The sequence below is a fragment of the Rosa chinensis genome, chromosome 6 (assembly GCF_002994745.2).
Source record: "Rosa chinensis cultivar Old Blush chromosome 6, RchiOBHm-V2, whole genome shotgun sequence".
Taxonomy (NCBI): domain Eukaryota; kingdom Viridiplantae; phylum Streptophyta; class Magnoliopsida; order Rosales; family Rosaceae; genus Rosa; species Rosa chinensis.
The window spans coordinates 28804171-28821384 of NC_037093.1; the positions used below are offsets into that span (position 1 = coordinate 28804171).

The 17214-nt window shown below is 37.5% G+C and overlaps 2 protein-coding genes across 3 annotated transcripts; one reads left to right on the forward strand and one right to left on the reverse strand.

The window, feature by feature from the left end:
* The first annotated feature begins 9148 nt into the window (after positions 1-9148).
* LOC112173823 (zinc finger CCCH domain-containing protein 48) lies at positions 9149-12449 on the forward strand. Of its 2 annotated transcripts, XM_024311506.2 has the most exons (8): positions 9149-9292; positions 9721-10291; positions 10600-10785; positions 10878-10979; positions 11111-11257; positions 11362-11535; positions 11950-12047; positions 12138-12449. In XM_024311506.2, exons 2-8 carry the CDS (start codon positions 9722-9724, stop codon positions 12283-12285), a joined length of 1425 nt encoding a protein of 474 aa, XP_024167274.1. In that variant the 5' UTR covers positions 9149-9292; position 9721; the 3' UTR covers positions 12286-12449. The 2 variants fall into 2 exon arrangements, with proteins under 2 accessions (XP_024167274.1, XP_024167275.1); XM_024311507.2 differs by having other exon boundaries at positions 9150-10291.
* Positions 12450-13265: 816 nt separating this feature from the next.
* Positions 13266-16947, reverse strand: LOC112174816 (fructose-1,6-bisphosphatase, chloroplastic). Its single transcript, XM_024312628.2, has 3 exons — positions 16524-16947; positions 14304-14700; positions 13266-13962 (listed from the first exon to the last, which is right to left on the reverse strand). The coding sequence occupies exons 1-3, from the start codon at positions 16878-16880 to the stop codon at positions 13562-13564; spliced, it is 1155 nt and encodes a 384-aa protein (XP_024168396.1). The 5' UTR covers positions 16881-16947; the 3' UTR covers positions 13266-13561.
* Between the last annotated feature and the right edge of the window lie 267 nt (positions 16948-17214).

Here is a 17214-nt window from a genome sequence, read left to right on the forward strand (position 1 = left end):
TGAAGAACTTTGGTGTTGGGAGTTTTGTCAAATTCCGACTTTGGTCCGGCGGCGGTGCCGCCACTGTGGTGGTGTTTTCCGGCGGTTTCCGGCCACCTCAGGGATAGTTTCTGTTCCTGAGTTTGATCTACTCGTTGATATGAGCATTTCGATATATTGTTTGTAATTTTTGGAGATCGTATGAGCATGTTGTGATTTTTACGGTTTCGGACCGTTCGATGTTTCGATCCGTGAGGATTCAAGCTTCCGATCGACTTGTGGTTTTGGCATATCGATCGTAGAAGTATTCCGGAGACATTGGGTGGTCTCGGATGTGGTTTCGCCTCGATTGGCGTCACTTTGGGGATTTTAGTTCAAAACGGGGGTTTCGGACTTAAATTGTTTGTGGATTGTTGCTAAGTTGAAACCGTATGTGATTAGGTGCTTGACGAGGTATCCTTGGACTGTTGTTTTGTGGTGTGGCTGCCTTGTTCTGTATTGAAGACGCAGCGGGAGTTTCGAGGTGAGTAATCTCACAGGGTTCATCAATGAACAGAATTACCATTATCGTTTTGGCGTTAATTATTTAACTGCAAACTATAGTTGGTATTAGTAGGCATTCCTGAGTGAATGACTACGTATATATATATATATTTACGTGAAATATATATATATTCTTGTGGTTGATGTGTGATGAATAATATGCATGATGGGTTCATATTATTGTTGAATGAGACTTTTCATAGAATCAATATTGTGGAAAATATGTTTTCTATTGTTTGAAAAGTATTGAGTTTGAGGTTACATTTTGGAGTCAAGCGTGACTCATTTTAAATGTATTGGTCCTTGTACCAAGGGTCACAGATGGTGAGCAGGGATAGGGAAAGCCGGAACTAGATGGTCGTAACGTTTTTAGGTCAGGTGTGACTTACTTAACGTTGACTTGAGACAAGATGGGGTCTGAAAAGCATGGGTCGCAGATGGTGACCAACGGTTGGTTCTAAGACCAGACGGGGTATGAAAACCAAGAGTCACAGACGGTGATAGGTTGCAGATGGTGACCAATGATTTATCTGTGTTATGAGTCTAGTTACCATGTTGTCTTTGAGTTATGGAATTAACTGTGACTATAGATGATATTAATGGCATTTCTGAGTGAATGATTACGTGTGTGCATATATATATATTATGGGATATATATATATATATATATACAAATGTATTCATGTATTGGTGGCATTTCTGAGTGATTGACTATGTGTGTACATATATATATTATGGGATATATATATATATATATACATATGTATTCATGTATTGGTGGCTTCGTGGTGAATCTGTGTTGTTGTGTTGTGTGTCTAGGTTGGACTGATTTGTTGTTGGTACATCATGGGGGGTAGCGGGGAGCTATCTGATGCTCATGAGTGCGTGTTTTTAAAAGGGAGTTTCGGGGATTCTTTCTTTTAAATGTCCTGGGAGGACTTGTTTATCATATTTAATTGTCAGAGTTTCAATTATTATGATTTTGTCACGGGGTGACTTGTGTTGATTTGAGAACGTGTTTTAAAAGGGAGTTTCGGGGATTCTTTCTTTTAAATGTCCTGGGAGGACTTGTTTATCATATTTAATTATCAGAGTTTCAATTTATATGATTTGGTCACGGTGTGACCTTTATTGTTTCTTTTGGGAAAAGAATGTACTGTTTTGGGAAAATATGGTATGTTTTCCTTATTCTCGAGTTGAAAGGTTTTCCTCGTGTTTGGCGTGAGTTGTGCGGGCTTTCATCCCGTGAATTGGTGTGAGTTGTTTTGAGTTACTCATACGGGCTTGCAAAAGCTTACCGGGTTTGTTGTGTGACAACCCGGTACACCATTCCAACGGTGTAGGGGTTATTCTGCAGGTCAGGTTGATCGTGGCTGATGCTGAGGTAGCGTGCTTGCAGCTTAACGGTAATAAGTCAATTTTGTGACCTTACCGTTATAGAGACTTCCGTTTGTAGTGAGCTCTGAGGAGTATTTACGTTTTATTTTGTTGTTGACAATTTAATTCGTAAACTCATGTGTTGTGTGACTCTGTGGGGCGAGTCAATATAGAATTTGTTGATTCAGGGCATCAATATGTACTTGGGTTAAAAGGGAATAAGTTTCTAAGTATTTTGTATTGATGGCTGAACATTTCACGCATATATAATTATGGGGTTATATATCGATTTATTGTGTATAAAATCAAGGGCGTGACAGTTTACAAGAAAACTTTAGTGGCCTTATGACTAATTTAAGTTTCAAACTAACACTTGTGTTAATTTTCTAAAAAAATTTCTGGAACATTTCTCTTTATGTCTATTTTCTGGGGTAAAATTTTAGTGAATTTATCGTTCATAATTATTTTTATAAAATTCGTTAACCATCTGAACCTAGTTGTTTAGGTCGAGAGGCTTATTTTGGATTCTATTTTGAAGACAGCTTTTGGGGTTCTAAAAAAACTGATTTCACTCCCAAATTTTTATCATATAATAAATATTGAGCCTTAAATAGACTTATCAAATTTCAACAAGTTTTAATTCTTATTGAATCCCGTGGAATTTTTGGAAGAGTTATTGTTGGTGAAGGTTTCGTTTATTGGCAGCAACAGATGTCGGTTTTAGAAAATTATTTGGATGAGTTTTTAGTAATTTTTTGACTTGATATTTTTACAGTAGATACTTGAGCATGTCTAGTGTAATTTTGTAAATTTTCAAGGGATTTGATTAACGACTGTAGTAAGTGAGATTTTTCCTTAGGACATAGGCCCTGCCAGATTGCTTTTACCACAGGTTATAAGGTTCTAGTTCGTGTCTCATTTTGAGTTTTTGTTTGCTTTAGGCCGAGAAACCGCAACTGAGGACACTGTACCAATTGCTTGTATAGCTTGGTTAGTTGAGGTAAGTAATTATTGTTTGCTCTAGAACCATGATAAATATATTATTGATGATACGTTACTATATTATATATTATACGCTTATGATTTTGAGTGCACTATTTTTGTTTCCGTAATGAGTGCTTTGGCTTGTACTAGTATGTATCATCATGAGAAATTTGATAAGTTTTGAAAGAGATTTTTGCTAGGTACTCTCTTGGCATATCAATACCAGTAGGCTGTCTGGGGAGAAATCTGTTCGATCTGTAAGTGCAAATTATGCACTGTTTTGTCTTTGCAGGTTTTGCATTGTCTGTCATATGACCCACATAGTGGGTTCGTCACCGACGGGTGACGTCTGTCTCCCACCTCTGATAAGTTTGGGTCTCATTGGTATGTTATATCTAGAGGGACCTAGAAAGTTCAGTTTGACTTGTTTTGAGTGTACTCCATGTACTATGCATTTTATTATATTATATATAAGTATGGAATGCCTTCCTATTTGTTATACGTATGTGTTATAGTTACTTACTGAGTTTATATCTCATTAGTAATTTGTTGTGGTTCCAGGTACCGAAAATAAATTGAATGCTTAGAAGACTTGGTAGCAACTAGTGGTTAGGTCAGCGTTCCCTAGAATAAAATTCAAGTTTATTGATTAAGATTGTTCTAAATTTTAGAATGGAGCTTCCGTTACCTTTTTATTTATTTATTATTATTTAAGTTTTTTTTTTTTTTCAAGTGAACTAAAGTGTATTTCGAAAGTTTTCTTTATTTCAATTCGAGTTAATAAAAATACTGTTTTCACCTCCAATTTTTGGGGCGTGACAATGGGTCTCGCCGCCCAATTCGGAGGTCGTTGGCGGCATTTTCCCGCGGCTTCCAGCCACCTAAGGGACAGTTTTTGTCCCTCATTGCAATCTACTCATCGATATGAGCAATTCGATATATAGTTTGTAATTTTTGGAGATCGTATGAGCATGTTAGGGTTTTCGGTTCAATCGGTTCTCTATCCGTGAGGATTCGACCGTCCAATCGACTTTTAACTTTGATATATTGATTGTAGTAGTATTCCAGAGATCTCAGGTAGTCTCAGATGAAGTTTCGTTTCAATTGGCATTACTTTCGGGATTTTAGTGCAAACGGGGGTTCGAACTTTAATCGTTTTCGATTCGTGTACTTAGGTGACTGACGGAGCGTATTCGATACCTTATCTACTGTAAGAGAAGACGCAGTATGATTTAGATTTAGAGGTGAGTAAATCTTACGTGGTTCATTTACGAACAAATTTATTTATTAGTCAGAATTATGGGATAAATTGTAAATCGTTTTCGGAACTGAATATTTGTTTTAAATGATATGAACTCGATCAACTATGATTCATAGGACTGCGTTTCACAGGTATAGAAAATGGATTTTATGTATAAAAATGAGTTTCTCGATATTTTTGTGATTGTGAACTATAGTTGGTATTAGTGACATTCCTGTGTGGATGACCACGTGTGTGTGTATATATAAATATTTATTTATTTATTTATTTACGTGAAATATATATGTTGATGGAGTGACATTGTGATGTGCGTATGAACTGTGAATTATTCAGAATGTTGATTTGTGCATTTACTCTTTATGGAAGTACGTTATATCTTGGAATTGTTGATTTTGTCGTGTTGAAAGAGTAATCGAATTTTGATAACATTGAGTCATGTGGACTTTTAAATGTTCGGTCTGAGGATCTTTTGTCACATTGGTGATCAAGGCAATTATAAATATCATAGGTTTGAACCTCGGCCGAGGTGACAGGCTGCGATTTAGTTAGAGCTCTAGTCTGTTTGTCATAGTATGACATGGGGGTAATATGTGGTTTCTAGCCACCTCAGGGATAGTTTATGTTCCTGAGTTCGATCTACTCATCGATATGAGCATTTCGATATACAATACGTAATTTTTGGAGATTGTATGAATATGTTGTGATTTTTACGGTTTCAGACCATTCGATGATTCAATCCGTGAGGATTTGAGCGTTCGATCGACTTGTGATTTTGACATATCAATCGTAGAAGTATTCCAGAGACATTGGGTGGTCTCGGATGTGGTTTCGCCTCGATTGGAGTCACTTTGGGGATTTTAGTTCAAAACAGGGGTTTCGGACTTAAATCGTTTGTGAATCGTTACTAAGTTGAGACAGTATGTGATTAGTTACTTGACGAAGTATTCTTGGACGGTTATTTTGTGGTTTGGCTGCTTTGTTCTATATTGAAGACGCAGCGGGAATTTCGAGGTGAGTAGTCTCACAATGTTCATTTACGAACGAAGTTACCTTTATTGTTTGAGAGTTAGTTAGTTAACTGCAAACTATAGTTGGTATTAGTGGCATTCCTGAGTGAATGACCACGTGTATATATATATATATATATTTACGTGAAATATGTATATTCTTATGGGTTGATGGGTGAATTAAGCAATACGGATTGATGGGTTTCTTTCTATTGCTTGAGGCTTGACTTTTCAGGAAACATTGTTTTAGGAATTGAGAATTTCTATTGTTTGAAAAGTGTCAAGATTTGGTGTGAGTTGCTTAATGTTTTGATTTGATGACCGGGGAGGTCTGATGATCGGAGGTCATGGGGTAACATCTCCTTTTGAGAATTGAGTGACTTTTGGTCCTGAGTGACCGCTTTGAAATGTTTTGATCTGATGACCGGGGAGGTCTGAGGATTCGGGGTTGCTGGGAGTGACCTCAGGCAAATATATCGGGACTTCACGCCTTTGGCCGGGTTTGTGGATATGATCAGTTAGAGCTCTAATATGTTGCCATTATACATCATGGGGGGTAGCAGGGAGCTATCTGATGCTCATGAGTACGTGTTTTTAAAAGAGAGTTTCGGGGATTCTTTCTTTTAAATGTCCGGGGAGGACTTATGTATCATATTTAATTGTCAGAGTTTCAATTACTATGATTTTGTCACGGAGTGACTTGTGTTGATTTGAGAATGTGTTTTAAAAGGAAGTTTCGGGGAGTCTTTCTTTTAAATGTCCAGGGAGGACTTGTGTATCATATTTAATTGTCAGAGTTTCAATTTATATGATTTTGTCACGGTGTGACTTTTGTTGTGATTTTGGGGAAATGCATATTGAATTGTCAGAGTTTCAATTCATATGATTTTTGTCACGGGGTGATTGTGTTGTGTTCTTTTGGGAAAAGAATGTGTTGTTTTGGGAAAACGGGGTGTGTGTTCCTTTTTACGATTTGATGGGTTTCCTCGTAGAGCGAGTTGTGCGTGTGCGTTTTGAGTTACTCATACGAGCTTGCAAAAGCTTACCGGGTTTGTTGTGTGGCAAATTCAAACGGTGTAGGGGTTAATCCTGCATATTAGGATAATCGTGGTTGAAGCTGAGGTAGCGCCTTTGCAGCTTTACGGTAGGAAGCCATTTTTGTGACTTTACCATTATTACGACTTCCGCTTGTAGTAAGCTCTGAGGAGTAAATACTCATTATCTTGTTGTGGCAATTTAATTTGTAAACTTGTGTAATATATAACTCTGTGGAGCGAGTATATATTGACTTTGTGGGTTCAGGGCATCAGTTTGTACTTGGTTTAAAAGGAAAAAGTTTTCCAGGTATTTGTATTGATGGCTGAATCATCACGCATGTATAATTATGGGATTATATATATCGATTTTTATTTTTGTGTTAAAAATCGGGACGTGACAGTTTTGGTTTGTATACTGTTGGGGTGATTTCCTGAACTAAATTTTTATGTAGGGATTACTGGTTTTCATTAGAATGATTTGATTTCTCACAATTGTGACATGTGTGTTCCTAAAAAGAAAAAGAAAAGGATTTTGTTGTTGGAATTAATCATTGTGTTAATTGTTGTCCTCGAGTCGGAAAGACGTTTTGAGGTTATTTAGGTTTACTCACACGAGCTTGCAAAAGCTTACCGTTGTTTTAACCCGGTGCATTATTTCATGATGTAGGGGTTATTATGTAGGTCGGAGTAGCAGTCATCGAAGCTGAGGTATTGGTTGATGTTGTAGCTTGGACGTTGAAGTGTACGTTAGTTTTATTCTTCCACTGTGTAGTGAGTGCGTTTACTTATTGAATTGTCATTCAGTTTAATTTGTAAACTCTCTGTAAATTAATATGTGACTCTAAATAATGAGTCCGTATTGATGTTGGTGACTCAGTTTGCTTTATCGCTTAATTTAAATGAAGAATTTTCTAAGTGCTTTTCTTGTGCTTGTTAAGTTATTGTGTTTCAGATTCAAATTTCTTTATTCGAAGTTTGGGGCTTGACGAGGCAATTTCCCATTGACAACCTCACTGCTGCCAGCTTGACTGAGGCCCCATTCTGGTATTTGCTCCTCATACAAGAATAAGTCATCAAAGTCTTCTTCTTCATCGCCATGCAGATCCTTGTGGTCAAGATATATATAATATCACGAGTCTTATCTCTGGCACACAGTAGCACATTTTGATCACATCCTTGTCAGTGTTCAACTTGATGATTGCATCATCCTCAGACCCTATTGAGTACCAATAATCAATCCTTCTTCCAGCATAAGCATGATTGATAGCCCTTATCATCCCATCAATCTCAGTCAACCTCATCTTGTCCTTGTCCACATTATCGTAATAGCTTATGCTTCCACCAACGTACTTATTTTCCATGTGATCTATATATCCTCCATGATATACCTTCCTGGTAAAATAATCAAGATGTACTGCAATAAGAAACATACTCAATTAGCAAAACAGAACCCTACAAAATCCTCAACACAACAACACAAAGCACAAGCATATATACTACAAAACACTAATCTTATGCCCACCCAATCATAAATCCTCACCAACCCAGTTTACAAGGGTTTCTAATCACTAAAACCCTATATAATCAACTCTTTAGTTGGACCACAACAACACTTATGATGGCCACTTTTTAAACCAGCTATTTCAGCTACCCAACAACAAGCACATGCATAATCTATATATTATTCAATTCACCCAATTTGTATGAAAGAGAAACATAAAAACCCTAATTCTCAAAAGCTCCAAATCAAAAGCTTCCAAATCATATCTATGAAAACCCTTTAATAAACTAAAACCCAATAAATCGAAAGCTTCCAAACCCTAAATTTTAAAACCCAGTGACCAAAAATCGAAATCCCTAAACAGTAAACCACTGTAATGGATAGCAAAAATTTTAATTTTCACCGTAAAAAACCCTAACTCATCATAATTGGGAATATCCTCGGCTCCATTTTCCAATCTAGTCATCACCCTCCCCCCTAGCCATGTCGTATACCTTCGCAATGGATTTCTAATCCACAAATATCATGATATGGGCACTTTAATCTGGGTTTCGAGAGGTTGAAGATGTGAGAGAGAGAGAGAGAGAGAGAGAGAGAGTGTTTAGGAATTAGGTTTTTGCTTTCGGGTCGCCTAATCGAGACTGTAATGGAGGAGGGAAAATAATAACAAGGGGCAATTTGGACATTTCGTCCAAACTGAGGGCTTAGCCACCAAATGTGGTTCTGACATATATGACATCATGATTCGAGCCAATTTCAAATTTTGGACGCGGATAATAAAAATATGAACTGTAGGGACGATCATGATTAAAAAAAAAAATTTAGGGACTAACATGATGTTTGTCCTAAAGTTAGAGCAGTAAACTGAATTTAGTCCTTATATTTTATTATATGTAATTTACTTTTAATTAAAATTAGAATATCCTATAGTAGGCGTCCTGATGTATCGCGTACCCGTACCGTCATTCCAGGCAGCACTATGAGAGAAGGGACTTTTGGTTGAAAAGTAACTAGATTGGGAATAATTACAACCATTAAGGTTTTTTTTTTAGGTTATAATTAAGTTATTTAACTAATTTTGGTATAATTAAGTTATTTAACTATTTGATTGAAAACCAAAAAAAAGTTATTTAACTAAAGGCTAGTTTGGGATTGCTGTGACTTTTTAAAAAAACTGCTGCTGCTGTGTTGTGAGAATAATCAACTGTAAATTAAAACAATTTAGTGTTTGGTAAATAATATTTTTAAAAGTACTGTAAGTACATAAAACAACTGCAGAGCGTGTTTTGATTCACAACAGCTTCTAAAAGCAACCTCCAGACTGCTTCTAAAATCTACTGCCAGTGACCTATAATTTTCAATTAAAGATACTTTTTATTTATTTACCAAATATAATAAAATCTAAAATTTTGAATAAAAATTAATTTTTTTTAAAAACGAAGCAATTCCAAACCGCCGATAACTGGAATCTTGCAGAGAAGGCAGACTCCAACAACAACTGTATAAAGCTCGAGGCGCCTCAATAATTCGCAGACAAAACTGTTCGACGATTTCGAAATCGCTTCAAAACTCAAAGCTGTCGGCTATCGATTCGTTCTCTCAGGTTTGCTTGCCTCTCTGCACTTTTAGGGTTTCGTTCCTTTTCTACCCCAAGATCCGATCGCCGTTATCAAAAGGATGGAGGCTTTATCTGATCCTGGCTTGGGCTCAGGCTCCTTGTTTAGGGTTTCAATTTTAGGCTCACTTTTATTTTGCTTTAGATATTCCGATCCTTCGGTACTTCGAAAACTTTGCGTATTACGTTCAAAGGATTTGAGGAACTTGAAATCGAGGGTTTTGTCCAAGTCAAGATTTCATATACTGTTAGGGTTTGAAGATGAATGGATGTAGGAAATCAGAATCTGTGGCACTCTCATCAGCAGTATGATGATATCAAGGGCTGTGATGATGTATAGCTTTTCTGTCCGGGTGATCTCGGAATTTGGTCTCTCAGTGATTTCTCTTATTGTTTTTCTAAATTGTTGGTTATAGCATGGCCTTTAAGGCGGTAAAGAGGCCGGCGAATAGGTCAGATATATCGGTGTATTCTCGACCAGGACCAGGAGGAGGAGCTGTCTGCAAGTTCTTCCAGCAAGGAAAATGCACCAGGATAGAGTGTAGGTTCTCCCACGTTGTAGCACCAACTCCACTGACAAACCCGCGAGCTTTGGTTTGGACCAAGGAGGAGACTATTACCAGAAGGGATAAAAACATAGAGAGCATTGTTACGCAGCAGACTGTGGCTACTCCGAAGAGAATGCCTGGCCTGCAAAGCATGGCTACTCAGAAGAGCATTGTTACGCAGAAGAGCATGCCTAGCCAGCAAAGCCTGGCTAACAAGCAAAGCATTGCCACCCAGAAAAGCATCGTTACTCAGCAAAGCATCCCTACCCAGAAAAGCATTGCTACCCAGAAAAATAATGCCATTCTGAAGCCCCTAGAAAAGGTCTGCAATTTCTGGGCTAATGGAAAATGTATGAAAGGAGATAGATGCCCATACCTGCATTCTTGGTTCTGTGGAGATGGGTTCTCCATGTTGGCAAAACTCCAAGACCACAAGAAGGTACTTGCAATTGTGGAAATATGTATTTTCAGATCTGCTTTCTTCTCTGTTCCTTCGAAAAATTAGAAAAGGATGAATAAGTTATTTTCGCTATTACGTTGTGTTTTATCGTCTTATCTTATACTTTGCATTATTTCTAATGACATCCAAAATATGCATATAAAGAACAAAACTTACAAAATGCAAATTTTTTATACTTAGGTATATGGAAGCCCCAAAAAGCAAAATTTGCTTTTCCTTCTGTTTTTGTTCATATTTATTTGTGTATTTGAATCATTGTGGTGATATGATGAGATGTGTGTTTACAGACGGTCACTGGTATTGTGCTTCCCGAAGGATCTAGCAAGCTCTATTCAGCCAGTAAAGATGGAACAGTCAGAATTTGGGACTGCCATACTGGTCATTGTGGCAGTGTAATTAATCTTGGTTGTGAAGCTGGTTGTTTATTTAGCAAGGGTCCATGGGTTTTTGCGGGTGCCCCAAATGTTGTTGAGGTATTGAGCATTTTCATCTAATTGTCTTGCTGCAATTGTTTTTGTGTGGATTGGGCGGTTTAATTATAATTCTATTATGCTTGATGCTGCAGGCATGGAACATTCAGACAAATGCTGCGTTTAGCCTAAGTGCACCTGCTGCGCAAGTGCATGCCATGGAGGTTGGTAATGAAATGCTTTTCGCTGGGACACAGGTAAAGAGCCCAACAGTTCTGCAAGTTATCTCATTCTTATTACACTTTGGATGTTTTAGGATGTGTCTTCATCCATTCTATACATGGTGAATTGGTTTGAATTCATTTTTCTGTTTCTTGTAAAACTGCAGGAAGGTGTTATATTGGTGTGGAAAGATGGTCCCGAGGATAATCCATTTCAGCTTGCTGCACCTCTGGAAGGCCACACCGGTGCTGTGGTATGCTTAAAAGTTGAAGCTGACAGGCTTTACTCGGGCTCTGTGGACCATACTATTAGGGTAAGTTTGTGACACATTTATTTTTTATTTTCCCTCTTTATCTTTGGTACAAAAAATAGTGAAATTCATGTGATCTGATTCAGAAATACTTCTTTTTGTATCAGGCATGGGACCTTAATACTCTGCAGTCTATTATGACACTAAATGCACATTCTGATGTGGTGACGTCCCTTATTTACTGGGGTCAATTTTTGATCTCATGCTCATTGGACTGCACAATAAAAGTCTGGGCTGAGAAAGGCAACTTGGAAGCAACATACACTCACACTCAAGAACATGTATGTTATTTTTTTTATCCTTTTTCCAGCATTATTTTCTCAGGGTTTACTTGTGGACTAGGAAATCAGTTAGAGCAACCATGTTATTATCCATCATTTTCCTCACTGTAACTGCTTCTATATTGATTATGGTCTAAAGATCTGGGTTTTCTTTCCTGACCTGTTGACTCTGTGAGGCTTCTCTTGGTTTCATTCCTGACCAGTTGACTCTGTTGCAGTTAGGTTATTGTTATTAAACTTACGTCCTGCAACTTCACTCTAATTGGAAGTTAATCTGTCATAGAATTTGGTGTTCATTTTTGATAATCAGGACGTCATTTAAAATGTTTTCTGCTATGAGTTGGGAATGTTTTTTTATTTAACGGAGTATTGTTTTGGGGTTATGGTAACTGACCATGTTTGATCATGTTGCAGGGTCTTCTTGGTCTTTCTGGAGTGGCAGATGCAGAAGCTAAGCCAGTCCTGTTATGCTCATGTAAAGACAATTCTGTTCGGCTCTACGAACTGCCGTCGTGAGTATTTGTTCATTCTCTAATTCTTGCGGATAATCAATTACACTTGTCTCTATGACTAATTTGATTCTCTGATTTTTGCTGCTCTAGATTTGCTGAAAGGGGCAGATTATTTGCAAAAGAAGAAGTTGGGGCGATTCAGGTAGGACCTGGGGGGCTATTCTTCAGTGGGGATGGAACTGGTCTGCTCTCTGTTTGGAAGTGGGTGGAACCTGGCCTCAAAGTAGAGTCTTCATGAGTAGCAGACAATCAACATTTCATTACTATTTGGTTTGCAAGAGCCATTGAGGCATAACTGCACTCAAGTTTGTAAATATTAACAGTTATTCAAACCAATGCTGTTTGTTGCAGCAACTCTTAATATCATATGATAAGAGCCTTAAATTTCAAGGTTCCATGCTACCATCGAGGCATAAATTTGAATTAATCCACCCTAATTAAAATGTTCTCCTAAATGCTATATTTTGAACTTGCTCAAACCAACTATTTATGGCTTGTGTCTGCCAAAATGAGACAAAACAAGCAGTTAGGATAGGTGTTGCATTGCACTTTTTAGGTATTGCTGATATCTGAAGACAAATTAAAGATTGAGTGCATGCTTCAACTTGCTTCTATGTTATCCATTTTAAGATTAGGCTAGAATTGCTCTCGTTTTGAGCCTTTTTGGTCAACGGTCTTGTGTACTTTGTTTTTTAGTCGGGTTGGTGTTCTCCATATGATATAAAGTTCTGGAATAATGAAAATGCGATAATGAAAATTTAGAACTTCAGAGCTTCACCATGAGCAACAACGGTTTCGAGGTGCACTCTTGGAAGATTGATGAGGACCTCAACGAGGAACGGTTTATTCACTCGGCTTATTTTCCAAGTTCTCTGGAGTCGGTTTCCAGCCACTTAAGAAACCCTTTGGCAATTTATTGATATTACGTTAATACTAGTCTCTCACCTGTTTAAAAAAAAATATAGACACACACACATAAAATACAGAACAGGTAGAACAAATCTTAGTCATCCATCTCTGACAATATAGCTGGTACATAGCTCAAGAGCTTTCTTTTCAGCCAATAAACTCTCGCCCAAAAAGTGAAGTCAAGAGCTTTAGCAAAATATAAGGCAACTACACAAGATAGAGTAGGTTGAAGTGTTGAACAATCTCTGGCTGTAACTTAAGGTTAACCAACAAACAAGCTTAAAAATCAAATATTCACCACCAATAGCTTTGGCCTGAAGCAGTTCAATTAGATGATCAATAATTACTATTCAGGTATCAAGAGATGGCAAAATTTTGCCACTTATTGCATAAAAAACAGGAGCATCTAATTACAGGAAATTACATACACCATACAGAGTTTAACACTATTTACATGATCAGATTCAGGTGACCTGATGTTTCACCCCTAAACTCTTCATGTTTATCTAGTTGCCGAGAACATAGTGCATAGCGTCACTAATATGGTTTGAAATGGTAAACAATATAAGGGGTTTCAGGAATCAAAATAGCTTTTTAATGACTGCTCATACCTCATATCCCGGGTTCACTTTCTGCTGTACATCTCCATAACTCTCTAACTCATCCATGTCCTCTAGACTTCCCAAAAATAGGGGCAGCCTTTGATGCAGCTTGATTGGCTGTATTGAAAGAATTCTATTTTTACCATCAGAACCCTTACCCCCAGCTTGCTCCACTAGGAAGCTAAGAGGGTTAGCTTCATAAACAAGACGTAGATGGTCCCTTGGATTCATTGCAACTCCACCATACAGCAGAGTTCGATGAAAGTCAGCTACCAAAGAACAGATATAACGGGCAGAATACTTCTTGGGGTATCTGCCTTTCCCTTGTCTCACAGTGTCTATATACTTCCTTAACCCTTCAGGCCAGTCAAAGTATCGAGCATCATTTACAGAATATATTTGTCCTGGAGAACAAAGAGCCATTATAAGTGCTAGAACCTAAATGCTTCTATGATGCATTTCACAGTATCACTATTCGTAAAGAAACATGCAGAGTTGCAGACCCCTCTTATAAAATAAATTTCATTGTTAGATTTATTACCTGTGTCAGGGTACGTATTATTCCAAGGGAAAGATAATCTGATAAAATATTATTAATAATTTGATGCCATCAGTGTAATAGTCATCCTCAAGGTCAGACACTCTTTTGTTTCTTCTCAATAAATCAATATTTCTTTTTTCTGTCAGAAAAGCATATAAATTATAGAATCAAATATACTATATCAAAGTATAAGTTCAGTATTACCGCGAGGAGGAATTGTTAAGCTTGGGTGTGTGAGAATGAAATCTCCTGTTGAATGATCCAGCGTAAATGCATGTGTTCCTGCACCAAAGCTGGTACAGAATATTGTGGCTGATGAATAAAGAACATAGCCAGCAGCTACAAGCCTAGTTCCAACCTGAAGTGAATTCAGCAAAGCCTTCTCCTCCTTTGGTAGATGATCCAGCTCTGCAAGTCGTTTATAAATCCCAAAGATTGTTCCGGTGGGAATGGATGCTTCAATGTTACGTGAACCGTCTAGAGGATCTGTTACTACTACGTACGGACCATCATCAGATATCCAAACTGGAGTATCATCTTCTTCTGAAGCCATGACAGCTACTTTTCCAGAATTTCTTAGAGACGAAAAGATGATTTCATTCTGCACACAAGAAAGTCCAACCAATCAGAAATGTTTCTTCTTTTTTCATCATTTACTGAAAAGATAATCTAGGTTACTGTAGACAAGAAGGCAAGCCAATATGGGAACTAACAAAGGGAGACAGCGTAAGTGCTACAGCCCCAGCAGTTGCTTTGATCTTTTTATGTCCTCTACGAAAGTTACTCCAACTCTACCCAACCCCAAGATGAAAAATCTAAAATCCTTCAAAACCTTGATGAAGAATAAATGTGATTCGTTTGACCCTACTGAACCGCCTGGAATCCTCGAGGACTCATTTGGTTACATGTTCTAAAAGTGTAAATCATTCAATTACAGATATATGTAATAAATTTTCTGATCCATAATGAGCGCCTGTAGTTTGAATTATCATCAAGTGGTAAACCAAAAAAAAAAAAAAAAAGAATTCCTTGATTGGCAATGTCACTTGGGATAGAAGTTTGTTCAGAAATATTTGCACATTCAAATCATCAAATTAAGTCCTATCTCTAACAAAGGTAACTGCAAGAGAAGTTAGAGATTCACTCCATTTTTTATTTATTCATTAATGAGCCACTCCTCAATTAACCACACCTAAAGAAAAACATTCAAATAAAGGCTTATTGGATTGAACCTCCGAGAGAAAGTGAAAAGGTATTGCCAAAATAAGCGTACTACTGGTGAAAACAAAAGACTTTTATTTATTTTATTTTCTTATGAGAACAAACATTTATCAACAAAAAGCAAAAATACAAAGCAGGGAACAAAATATATACTGAGCTAATAAGCAAATTGATTATAAAAATAATTGCTTGAAATGATAAAAAAATTTCTACAACTTTGAAGAAAGCGATGCCCAAAACCCCATTCTATCCTATAGCTGACCCACCTACTTGTATCTAAATTCCTCAAAGATCCTTTTCTTCCTTTCCATCCACACAACACAGTGAAGAAGAAAGATTTCTAAAATTCACAACTATATAATGCACATCTTTACTCAACCTTCCCCAGCAGGAACCAATCTGCTGCTTACCAAATTCTCTTATGCATAGAGAAACCCTCTCTTTAGATACAGGTTTAAGGACCCTCATTATCTAATTTAGGCTATTTTGGCAATAGCGAGTTGCTATCAAGTTCAACCAGAGCAACTTAATTCACATTCAGCGAAAGCTATATAGACCCCATGCTGTTTAGCTCAGGATCAGTCAAGCCAGTCCAAAGAACCTAATCGCCAGGAAGCTGCTAATAATTCAGATGTCAAAGTGAATGCTACGGTACTAACTCAACATGAGTTGGATTATGGCCATTTCCAGCTATCATGTGTGACTTCTTCTCTAGTTTTGAGTTCGTTATCTAGTAACTCGGTGAAACTTGATCAAGCTCACCTCTTATGCATAAATGTCTCTTCTAAGGCTTCCAATTTGTTAATGAGAAAATATCACGAATTTTTGCATTCCCTGTTACTTTATCAGTTTTTCCTTTCAACCAAATACTATGCTTTCTCCTCTCATTGGCTGCCAACCCAATTTATCATGCCAAAACCAAGCATGTAGAGATGATTACTACTTATCAAACAAGTGTTGCTTTGAAATTGGTTTTAGTACAGCATATTGGTACACAAATTCGACAGCCTGATATATCCTTGAGCTTAGAGTGAGATACCAAGTATGTGAAGCCCATGTACTAAGTTGTTGTCAGGAAACTTTGGCATGAACGATAGAAACATTCTAACCAACTCCACTTGGTTATCAAAAACATTTCACAGCACATTGCAATGAAATCAACAACAACAACAACAAAAAAGACAAGAATATCAAAAGACTGACCGAAACAATGTCGAGGGGCTTGGGTGCATCTCGGTCAGACCCAGACCCAGTAGCAGTGGGCAGAGACATGGGTTTGGCAAGGCTTGAATTATTATAAGGAGAGGCCACAAGAGCAGCGATTCTCTTGCAGGCATACTCTATGTGATGGAAGAGCAGCACAAGATCATCTCCCACACCGACACCTCCATCACCCACATACTCTGTAAGAGTAGTACTAGCTTTGCCTGAAGAAGCCACCGCATAAGGAGGAGGAGTTGCCATTCTGATTGTTTGGCGGGACAAGTGGGAATAATGCTTCGGTGGGAAGAAGATTGGAGATGGGCATAAGCCTATACCCCTACTCGTGGATGATGCCATATCAATCCAACTATCTATCTTATGTATCAAGGACTGATTACAGTGCTGTCATTTCTTTTCTGGACATGATAAGGAGCTCTTGGTTTGAATTTTAGTGTGGACCAAACCTCTTTTCTTTTCTTTTTTTCACCAATTTAGTAATTTTCACTTAATTATTTAATTTTAACTTTTATTTTTTGGAGTTTAGAATTGAGGGATTCAGACCAAAGAAAATGATTTAGGCCGAGTACCATTTAGTCTAGTGACATATTCTTCACTTCATAAGTTGTGAGTTTGACACACGAAACACTAGTTGTAGCATTTGAATTGTTTATCTAATAAAATATTGAGTTTA